Source organism: Drosophila mojavensis, unplaced genomic scaffold (genome assembly GCF_018153725.1).
Source record: "Drosophila mojavensis isolate 15081-1352.22 unplaced genomic scaffold, ASM1815372v1 contig_36, whole genome shotgun sequence".
Taxonomy (NCBI): Eukaryota; Metazoa; Arthropoda; class Insecta; order Diptera; family Drosophilidae; genus Drosophila; species Drosophila mojavensis.
Genome location: NW_025318858.1, coordinates 19,996,236 through 20,008,111, shown reverse-complemented (window position 1 = coordinate 20,008,111; position 11,876 = coordinate 19,996,236). Strand labels below are relative to the sequence as shown.

The window sequence follows — 11,876 nt, the reverse complement described above, 5'->3', positions numbered from 1 at the left end:
TTTGCTCACTCATTCATAAGTTTTTAATTAAATTGCCGTCACATATTTTTTTGGGCTCAGGCAAAGTCGCTTTTGATGACGGTCTCCGTAACGGGCTTGCTTAACTGACAGCATAACACATTCTGAAATACTTTCCTCTTTTGTGTACAACTATTTTATTTTATTTTTTTGCTAATTAGGCTATCTTTGAGTGAGCATTTAAACCACATTTGGAGTTTGATTTAATAATTTTGTAGTTGAATACAAAAATATATACCTGATGCCAATGCTGAAAGTAGTCCCAGAGAGAGCATTAATTAAGTTGATGCCACTATCAACTGAAATATGTTTCCGATGGGGAGTATTTGATTACGAAGTACTCTAAACTTTGTGCCTATCCTTTTCATTGTAAATTTGAAGGTATAAGATAATAATTAATTAATATGATAATAAAACACGATAAATTTATTTTAAAATAACCCGATATACACTAAAAGTCTAGCACTAATTTAAAACTATATATTGCTTGAGATCGCGTTCGGCAAGTATTTCGTTGATATCGTCTTCGTCGCGTCTGGCTGGCAGCATCTTCTTCTTCACCTCGTCCATGTGCTTCCGCATTTTGGCCACATTGAATTCGCAGTCCTTGGCCGGCTTAAGCACGGGCTGCGAGATCAGCTTCAAGTCCTTGAGCCGCAGCAGACGGCGGCAGAGCAGCTCCAGGGGCGCCTCCATATTCCAGGCAGCGCGTGATGACATCTCGCAGTAGTCGACGTTCGGCTGCTGGCGAAACAGCAGCGCCGGACACATCCGCTTAAGCTCCGCCTTGTTGCCGCACACCACCACCGGCAGCTGCTTGCCGCAAATATCCGCCAGCTGGCGCTGCCAGTGCGCCACACTGGCCGCCGAGCTGGCCGAGCTCAGGTCGAACATGATGATGGCACAGCGGGCATAGAAGAAGTAGCCGTTGTGCAGTCCGCCATGCCGCGGGTCGCCAGCCACGTCCCACATCTCCAGGGCGACACTCTTGTAGTTCGTCTCCAGCGGCAGCGTGTGCACATTCAGCCCGTATGTGGGCACATGCTGCTCCTCGAACTGACCCGTTGCATGCCGGCGCAGAAATGTGGACTTGCCCACGCCAGAGTCGCCCAGGATGAGGCACTTGTAGGTGTCTCGAATGCAGCGGCCGGGCATAAACTCCATGTAAATGTTTGTGTGTCAATAAAAAAAAATATATAAATATTTGTGTCAGCTGATGTAGATCTAGAGTCTAAAGCTAACTTTGATTAGGGATTTCCTATAACTTATAATAGAGATAAATTATTAAGTAACTTTTAATAAATAGTCCCTTTTATTTGTTTTTATAAACCGAATTCGCTACAAAATCATGAAACATTCAAGGCAATAATAACTTATAATAGAGGTAAATTATTAAGTAACTAAGTAATAAATAGCCTCTTTTACCTGTTTTTATAAACCCAATTCGCTACAAAATCATTAAACATTCAAGGCAATTTTAATCGAACCCCTTTTTAGTGAACTTTACTGATAAAGTGAACTATATTAAATTCTGTCTGTTTTGAAATGTGACAAATTCATCCGGAATTGTCTTTCTACAATTTTATATGGTTTTTATTCAACATGTACGTATATCTCTAACTTTTTAATTTTATTTATTTAGTTTTATTAATTTTATTTTATTTTTGTGTTTTATTTTTGTTTATTTTGATTGTTTTTATAAATTTTCTTTATTTTATCATTTTTCATGAGATCTTTCTGTATTCTTTGTGTCTCATTAACGATGTAATAAAAAATATGAGTGCAGACCATAATTAAATGCGACTAGGAACATTCAACTCTGGACGAGTACGAAGGTTTCACAAAAGAACGCTCTCATTCTTCTCTCACGGCTGTATTTTATAATTGAAATATGAAGCCTTCCCAAAAGAACTCTGGAGAGTGCAAGTGATCTTACTGCAATGGGATATGGCTTTCTATAGAGTATTCAGCCAGCCAGCTATGCTAAATTTCAATATCAAAAATGCGTCTTTAGCATGACATAGATTACTCCTAAAGTCCTACTTCAACTCATTGATAGAGGTTGTCTCTGCTGTCGCCCATTTAATAATCTTAATAGTTTTGCTTCAGTTGTTGTTGATTTCTCGAGTGTTTTATAAACATTCGTTTTGCTCAGTTGAATGAGAATTGGGTGCGAGTGGAGCGCACTCAGACGAGCGAGCTAGTTAAATATTTGTAATTGCACGCGATGTTTACACGAAATGAGGAAAAACAAATTCAATTGGCCAACTTGGTGACGCTGGCAACGCTGACTACGAATACTTTGGCCAACAATGACAACAACAAGAACAACAACAACAATTTGCCAGCAATGAAAATAAACGTGTAACTGTTTTTAGCACCTAAAACATACCAACAGCCTAGTCAACCCACCCCAGCCCCCACCCTGTCAAATGAGGCGTTAATTGTATTTACACAGCAGTTATGAGGGCCATTTGAATGCACATTAAACCACAAGACAGCTCGTTAATTCCTTCACAACTTCTGCTTGCTGAGCAGCTTATCCATCACTCTTACCAATTAAGTGCCTGTCAATGTTTATAACAATCTAGCCAAGATCTGCCAACGCACATTAAAGTACTAATAATAATACTAATAAAATGAACAATCTACGATCTGTCAATTGTTCTAGAAGTATACATAAATGGATGGCTATACATAAATAATAGTACTAGAAATATTGAAGTCATTTTGAATACTCAAATATCATAATATTGAAAAATGTGTATATTTTAACCAATACCTCATTAATACAAAATTAAATAAACATTTTAAACGAATTTATATAAGAACAATAAGAATATGTATAAGATCAAAAATAGTTCAGTTAGGATAGTGAAGCGATATCTTTAAACAATTTTGCATGACAGTGCTAGCAGTTCAGAAAACCAAATAAACAACAACAAGACAGAACATCTATATTAAATATTACTTTAATATAACTTAATATAATCTCTCTTTCCACCCTCCATCTGCATTCCATTCTAGGAGCTGTACGAAACAGTTTCTCAGCCACTTCTCCGCTACATTCGACATATGAGTTTACCAACCACTACTACCACTACAAGTGTATATGTTCACAAAAGGAATGCCCTTAATGTAAAGTCCTTCTCTTTCTTTTTTTGGCTGGTACTTTAACGATTTGGATTGGTATTTCAAATGGCCTAATTGAGCTGCCGTTGCCAGACAAATGTTACTCGGATTGACAGCGGGAAAACGCAACGCATGACATGACATAGGAACTGCTCGAGCTGCTGGTGACTGCTGACTGCGGACAGCTGACTACTGGCTCCTGGCTGCCTGACTGACTGACTGCTGGCTGGGGTAACTGTCGACCAGGCTCGGGCACGGCTCTCTCTGCCCACTACCGACTGCCGACTGCCGACTGCCGTTTGCTGTATCAGTGATTGTGGAGCCCGAGCCGAATTCATTCATCTACGGTTATGCGTTGGCGGCGCAATTGTCAATTCCATCAATCAGCAGGATTGACATTTGGGTTACCATTGCGAATAGGGAGAACTAAATTCTTCGCTCTGGCTCTGGTTCCAGCTCTGGCTCTGGCTGGTTGTAATTGATGTTGAATAGCTACCGCTCGGAAGCACCTAAGTGGATAAAGCATTACAATAGAGAGAGAGAGAGAGAGAGAGAGAAGAGAAACTAAAAATGAGTGGAAGAGCTGGAATGAAAGAGAGAGACGCACACAAATTAGTAACATAACCGGATTTCGCATTTTCAAATGCAAAGTATTTTCATTTGTGGAGTCGAAAAATTCTTACCATCTACTTCCGTGGCCCAGCATTCAGCCATTGAAAGCCATTTGACAAAAGCGAAAAGCCAAAAGAAAGGCAAGCCCAAACAAAGAAAAACAAGAAAAGCGAATAACGAGGAATGAAATAATATAAGTCAGACTCATATACAAAAAAATAAAAAAAGAGGAAGAAAATGAAAAAAAACGTATGGCCAAAATGGATAAGCCATCCCCCTGGGTAATCGACGTGGGTGGAAGCATACCAAACGGCATTACTTTTCAGCTTTTACAGTCTCTGACGGCCTTCATCGCACATCCTTTTGGGCTGGCGCTGGGCTGCATGATGGCAGAGGGCGGAGGGCGGCGGGGCTTGGGACTGACAAGCCAGCGCCACGCTTAAATAAAATTTGTTGATTTTATTGAAAAGTGATGATGTGTCAAATTTTTTATCGCATTACCAGCGCGTAGTAGCTCTCATTTTGCTTTTAACCTTGTCATTTGCATAAAATTCGCATTGAATAGACACATTAGCATTTTTAATGGCTCGCTGCCCGCTGAAAGTCTCCACTGAGAGGCGGGCGGGCGGCGTCGTACTCTGGGTCTATGGTCAACGCCAGTCACGCCGCACGCCTCCAAAAATTTATCGATGCCAAACACGTTTGGGGTTGAAGGTTGTCAAAAAAAAAAAAAAAAAAAAAAAAGCACAAAAAAAGGAATAAAATAACAAAAAACCATAAGAAAGCCATTGAAAAGACGCATTCACTGAAGTGACAAGTGAGCAATATTTCCAGAGCACTCCTGCGGGAGGCGAGGCCTCAGAGCACAGATTTCAAAGACAAATTGAGCAGCTTAATGTATGTCAAATTGTCAATTGCTTGCGATCTATGCCGCACGCTCTTGAGTTAGTTGAATGAATTACCTGCAAACATATTGAATGTAATTTGTACTAAGTGAATTAAAAATGTATTTTTTTATTTATTTATTTAATTGTGTATGTTTATATTTGTCAAACTATTCTGACTATGAATCAAAACAAAGCTGATATGAATAGTTTGTACATTTAAATTAATATAAGGGGCTTTCAAAGAGCTTTAGAAGAGTTTCTTATTTACATATTTATGTTAATTTCAGAAAGTTCATGCTCAGCCCAGCAACCGCCGTTACGTTTAGCATTTGAGTTTAAGAGCGACAGATGCAGTTCGTCCAGCAGTTGTTCCAGTTGTGAGAAAGTTCGTATTGTGAACACAGCAGTCTGTCAGCTGTGCCGCTCTCTCTCTCTCTCTCTCTCTCTCTCTATTCCTTACATGTGTGCAAGCAACTGTACTTGAATACACCTACAACTCGCCGCTGCTTCCCTCCCATCGGCTACCGGCCGAGCTTAACAGTCAAGCGACTCTCATGTTAGTCGAACCAGTATGTTCTCACAACTTTTATTAACCCTCTCTTTCACTTCTTTTACATGCAATTCAAATGCCTTAGCAACGAAGCTTCTTTCGTTCTCAGAGCGCAACGAGTTGATCGTGCAGACGAAGCCGATGCTCGACTTCGTGTTATTAGATGCTCAGGCGTCGTCAGCGCTGCTATTTCTATATATGTATGTAAAAAAAAGCGCAGGCTGTCTCGCTTGCTCACATTTGATATCTATACGGCAAATAAGGTATAAATGCATATGTATATGAATATATGTATATTCACTTGCACTTGAATTGACACTGTTGAATTGACTGTTGATCAAATAAATTATACTATTCACTTAATTTAATGCCTGATCCACAAGCTATACTATATGAGTCATAGTTAAACTAAAGCATCAATATCATCCCAATTTCGATATTAACAGCATTCGTTCATTCACGAGGATTTATTTCCACGCCTCAGACAGTTAACATAATCTGTCAGCTCAGATCAACTCTTGCCATAAAGTTCTGCCTGGCTGCCTAAATGTTTAGCTATTCCATTTGTTTTGCAATCACAGAAGGCTTTCTGTAGAACGTGGCCATAACATGCTCCCCGGACGTCGACTAATCCGGAGAGTGAAATTTTATTCGTGCTGGCCCCGTTTTGCGCAGATGTAGAGCAATGTCTTTGCATTAGAGCGCATCTCGGCCATAAATAACATGACGTTTCATTAGGCGCTGAAAATGAAAAGCTATGATCACCTGGGCAGCCCACCTGGCTAGCCGGCACGAAGGACCAACTGGTGGCTGTAGCTGCGCTGCTGCTTCTGCTGGAGCTTCTATTGCTGGCAGCTGTCGGCGCAGGTGTTTTAATCACAGGAACGCGGCGCATTTGTGCCCGGTAGTTGGTTGCCACGCATAAATTTTCATTTCCATTTTCATGGCTCAACGCACAAAACGCTGTCAGGCAGGCAGCAGGCTGGCGCTGGCAGGACGACTAGGACGACGTTTTGCCATTTGCCTTTGTCGCTTTTTATTGCCTGCACTTCATTTGTTGACGCTATTTCGCTGGCGAGTGCTCATAAACTGGCTCCAGTCTCCAGGCAGAGGTCCCTTTTTGGGTTGATGAGCTAACCGCAAAAAGTTAATTAGAATTAATGCGTTGGGCGCTACCAAAAGGCACCCAAGCACACACAAACACACACAAACAGGTCAAATCGCATTTAACTGCAGCACAGCGACAACAACAACAACAACAATAATAACAGCAACTGTAACTGTGCCGTTGCCCATTAATATTTCGACACGTTACTGTGGCGGCAACAGCAGCCGCCTCCATTTGCCATTCGCCAGTCGCCATTTGCCATTTGGCCAAAATGACGCACAATAATCATTTCAATATATGCCACGAGTGGAGATCACGTACTCGGGACACTTTAGAACAAATACGCGTATCAAAATGTAACATCACACCAAGCGGCATCAGCATGCAGCCCACCACAAGGGCAGACCCAGACCCAGACACAGGCGAGGTTACGGCGGGCGCAGTCACGAAATGGCCATGGCCATAGAAGCCACAGCAAATAGAAGACGTAATGAAAATGAGAAGGCAGCACCAGCCCAGCAGGAACTGACATGCTTGGCAAATAATTTATATATTCTTAAGGCAGCCCTTTGATACCCTGTAAAGTTTAAGCGTGTGTTCACGGAAGCTGACAGATCTCGGATATACTAAACATGTTGTTCAATATAAATGTTTAATATTCAACAGTTAGCCCAGTTGGACCTGTGAGTATAATATCTGGCGTTATCTGTAGCCAAACAACTGGTTTTCTTCTTCTTCTACTGAGCTCTATCTAATGAATGTTATTTATCTATGTAGTGCATTTATTTAATAGCTAAGTTAGCTACATAGTTTAGGAAGTTGCAAAGCTATCAGAAATTTATAATAATAACCAAAAATCCCTAAAATTGCTGCCATTGTCATTCTTAGAGCCGATGCGATTTCAGATATTTATAATAAATAAATTTTTTTTTTTTTTTTATATAACAGTTTTATAATTATAATTTAAAGTTATAGAAATATTTTAGCAAAATAATTTATATATATTTCAAGGCATGTCAAAACGGTAAACTATAGCGCTTCAATTCTATGCTCACAAATATAAATTTCTTTGGAATAGTTTGCATACAATACTGCTGCCAGAAACACATCTGTGAGCAGTATTAAGTTATGCAAGCAGCTACGCCTGGGCAATCACACGCACACACACATACTCACACAGACACACTCAGACGGAGGCACGCACAACCACAGAGACAAAGCAAATACACAGAAACAACAGGAAAGTTTTACTTGCAGGACCACGTGGAACATGAAAAAAAAAATAAAACAATAAAAAAAAAATAAGAAACAAGAAAAAACAAAACTCATCAAAAAAAAAAAAAAGGTCGCCACGGGTGCAGTAAACGTGGCTAATGAATGCTTTTGGCCCCAGCGCTGATGGCAGCTCTGTGTTTAATTTAATAACACACGCACACAACAGACAGACACACACAAACACACAGACATACGCAAACACACAGTCAACATATGCTCATCGTTTGTCTTTGTCTGTGTGCGTTTATAAGTATATTGAACAAATAAATTTCGAAATGTTGACAACATTTTGCTGTTTGTTCATAAACGAGGCCATCGTCACCTGTGGGAGCAGCACACGTGCCCACCACATGCACAAACCCAACCACAACGTAACCAGAAAGAGAGTGGGACACAGACCTATTCCGAGCGTAGTCCATGCTCTACGCTCAGACTCACGTCAAACAGAGCCCGGCAATAAAAAACTTGAAGCCACAGTCATCAGGCAGTAACATCCACTAGGGGACCAGGCATATAAAAAAGTAAACTTTTATAATAGCCACACATAGTTGTACCATGTACCTAGGGTAGTACATGTTGCACGGTCTATATGGTATGCAAGCGTACAGTCCTACTTACCATCGACTATAACTGTCCTCTTTGATCCGTAAAACTTACACGCAATTTGCTCCAAGTTTATAAAATACACGAAGAGCCATAAAAAACCCAAGTCTTTAAAATGAATGGCCAATAAACTTCAAGTACATATAGTACTTCGTCAAAAAATAAAATCGATGTTATATAAGACATCTCTTTAAAGTCAAATCAGCTGAACAACCAAATCTTATTAAATACTGGCATATATATATATATATATATTTAACAAACTTTTGAATACTATTTAAAATATAAGCTCAAAATATTCACTAATTCCCATTTAATATTTTCAAAAATTTTATAGCATACTTTTTTGGGCAAATAAATTATGATATATGATATCTAGGCCAAGAGGGGAAACTCATGTATATATATATATATATATATTTTTTTTTAAGGTATTTATTTATTAGCTAAATATTTTGCCAAAAATATATCATTTCATTAACAAATTATTTTGTAAGTATAGATTATTTTATTTATTATTATTATTTATTTAGTCGATTGAAATCTGTTTCACTTCATAAACTTTTCATTTGGCCTATCAATATCTTATTCATTTTTAAACTACAAAACGCTAAAGACTCAAATGTTAATCGAAGATATCAATAAACCAAAACAGAAACTTGATATCTTTTCACTTATACAAATAATCTATAAAGTTTTCTTTTACGATGCCTGGCGGCATTTAAGCCCGTGAATGAATGATTATTTAATGCCTGTATACTTATTATTGGGCAATTTTTAGCATTTATATGACATAGTTATGTGCAAGTATTTATATAGCTGTTCGCTCAACTGTGTCGAAGCTTTATGGAGCATATAAAATCGTTGGCTTCCAATCAATTGCCAAGTCATTTATTACAAATTTTAAGTGCACTTCTAATGGTAATAAAAATTAAGACTCCGCTAAACAAAAACGAAAAAAATATGAGAAAATGGAAAATCCTACTTCTTATCGGCTGAGGCCAAGCACAGTTAACAGACGCGCTTGGCTGGCTCTAACCAAAAGCAGGGGCGGGCTGTCAGGAAAAAAGCCAATCATTGCAGGCCCCGGCAGAAATTGCTGCCCTCAACTCCGGCTGCCACTGCTCAGCGTAGTCGTAGGTAATGTCGCTTCATATTTCAACGTCACTCGCATCGTCATCATTTTTGCGATGGCGAGGGGGGAGGTGGACGGAAGGTGAAGGGGTCTGAGCGATGACATCAACAGTTCTGCATAAATTTGCACCCGATAAAAATTTCAAATGTTTTCATCAAATCATTTTTTTATTTTTTCTTCTTCTTTTTCGTTTTGATAGCGCAACAGTCGAGTCGACTCGGTATACGGAACTCGGGCGAACAATCCATCATTAATGGCGCGCCTGCTAGCGAAGGAGTTGAGAGGCAATTGTAGTATGAGGGGCGTGGCTGGCTGACGACTTGGCATTACTTTTTAATGACTTTGACTTGCTGCAGCCAAATGCGTTTGCGTCTGAGTCTGAGTCTGAGTCTGCCTTTACCTTTGCCGGTTTTGATGTCGCAATTCGGCAACTTTTTTAGCACTTTTTTTATGCGGACTTTGTTCTTTTTAACTATCCGATTGAAATTTGTTGTTTCATTTTGTTGGCGATTGATTTAATGCAGTATTTGGCGTTTCAATTAAAGTGGAGCACGCAGCAGTCTTGTCTTTTTCTTTTTGCATAGAATGCCCCAAGGGGAGGGTAGTGGAGGAGCACTTGGAGCCTCGACTGATGGCTGCCAATATGCGCATCATATTTTCACAGCGAAATATTTTCCGCTCATAAAGGAAAATTGACTGCGAAAATTGTTTTACTGCAGCTACTGAAGCGCTCACATTGCAGAAGCCTCATCCTCGCCCGTCTCTCACTCTCTCACTATCTCAGTCACCCTTCCCCAATTGTTTTGTTGTGGTTGTGCGGCTGTATGTATATGTATGTGTGTTGTAATTTGTTTGCCCCTTTTTTTTGCGTGTGCATTTTTATGTTTTTATGCGTTATTTTGCATGCATCAGCGCGTTATTAAATTCCACTGTGCCAAGCCGCAAACAAAAAGCCAGAGAAACTCTGCAGATTGTCGGCGAGTCGCCAACGCAATCGAATCCCTACCAGCCAGCCAGCCCGCTCTCACGGCCTCCCCCCTTTGCTAGCGCCCAAAAGCGTCTCATTTAACGCGCCACCCATGCATAAAAACTGAACGTAAACTCATACCACTCCCCATGCCCTCAAACACACACGCTTTGTACGCACTGACACACACACATGTACTCTTGCACAAGCTTATCAAATTTGGCACATTGTTCCTGCTTCAACTGCACCGTTGGTGCCTCTTGTTATTTTTAGAACATATATCCCAAATACAAGATTTCCGTATACTTTAATATTTTGTGTAAATAAAAAGTTTGTTATTTTTAATTTTTATGTATATGCACTTTTTATGAATAAAATATATTTATTATTATTCTTGCTTTGCAAGCTCTTCAAATGTTAACTTAACATACTCTGTTAACGTAACACTCCGCCACCTATTGTCAACAGCGTTAAAGTAAACTGTTATACTGTTAACCGATAGCACAGTTTGGAGTTAACCGATAGCGGGGAGGCTGAAAATGTTGTTTTAACATTATCGTTTTTGTACCATATTTTATATGCCAACTAATACATATAAGCAGAAATATAAAATTATATTAAAAAAATTAATAAATAAATAAAAGTTTAAAAGTAAATACAAAAAATATATAAGCCGATTATAGATAAACTGATACATTAGCTTAACAATAAAAAAATTGTACTTTACTTCAGCAAGTATTTAATATTGAATGTAGTTTAATTATATTTTTATATGCAAATCTACTGAATACTAATTATTAATTTGTTTCATTTGGCAAAGCAAAAAAAAAAAAAGTTTATATATACATAATTGTTATAAAAAACAGCCCACAGCACAAATATGATATTTTGCTCGGATTAATTTGCAAAATAAATTTGAAAAAAAAAAAAAAATTCATATTGAATTGAAGCAAACAATGACATGGCGTGATAAAACACTGTTATTTAATATTGTTTTAATGGAAGCTCACCTTTAAACTTACTCAGCAAAATTTACAATAAATACAAATTTCACTCAACCTTCGTATCGGCGGAGCAAACGCAATGCAATTCATCATTCAACTGAAAGCCAGGTGAGAACGTAGGTGGAGAGGGTAGTGATGAGAAGGCGGCTGGGTGGGGCACGTTGTATAGAATCGCCAAACGTCCCATTAACGGAATTCAATGCACAAAAACTCACGAGCTGCCAGCTGAAGCCAAAAAGCGAATGTCAACACTATCAATCATTGCTTTGACAGTTTGAGTGCTTGTTTTAGTATTTGTGCTTTTGATTATGTGACGTCCACAGCACACACACTCACACGCGCTTGTAGAGACATGCGGGCCACACAAACACACACACACATGCATGCATACATACATATATGCGAAGCGCATCAATTGATACACTTACAACAAATTGTATGTACTGAAACACGTGGGCGGGCATTTGGCTTTCGGCTTGGGGGCGGGGTATAGGAATTGATGGCAACCGTTTGATTGATGAAGGGAGCCTCGACCTGAGCTATTTTAAATGAACAAATTGAATGTGCACACATGTGTGCAAATGA

General features: G+C 39.2%; 1 protein-coding gene across 1 annotated transcript; it reads right to left on the bottom strand.

Moving 5' to 3' along the window:
* Window positions 1-417: 417 nt before the first annotated feature.
* On the bottom strand, window positions 418-1,266 carry LOC6577380 (GTP-binding nuclear protein GSP1/Ran). Its single transcript, XM_002003311.4, has one exon. It carries the CDS (start codon window positions 1,180-1,182, stop codon window positions 484-486), a length of 699 nt encoding a protein of 232 aa, XP_002003347.1. The 5' UTR covers window positions 1,183-1,266; the 3' UTR covers window positions 418-483.
* Between the last annotated feature and the right edge of the window lie 10,610 nt (window positions 1,267-11,876).

What these genes read in the sequence shown, in the direction of transcription:
- LOC6577380 (XM_002003311.4), bottom strand. Translation starts at nt 1,182, where the DNA reads ATGGAGTTTATGCCCGGCCGCTGCATTCGAGACACCTACAAGTGCCTC.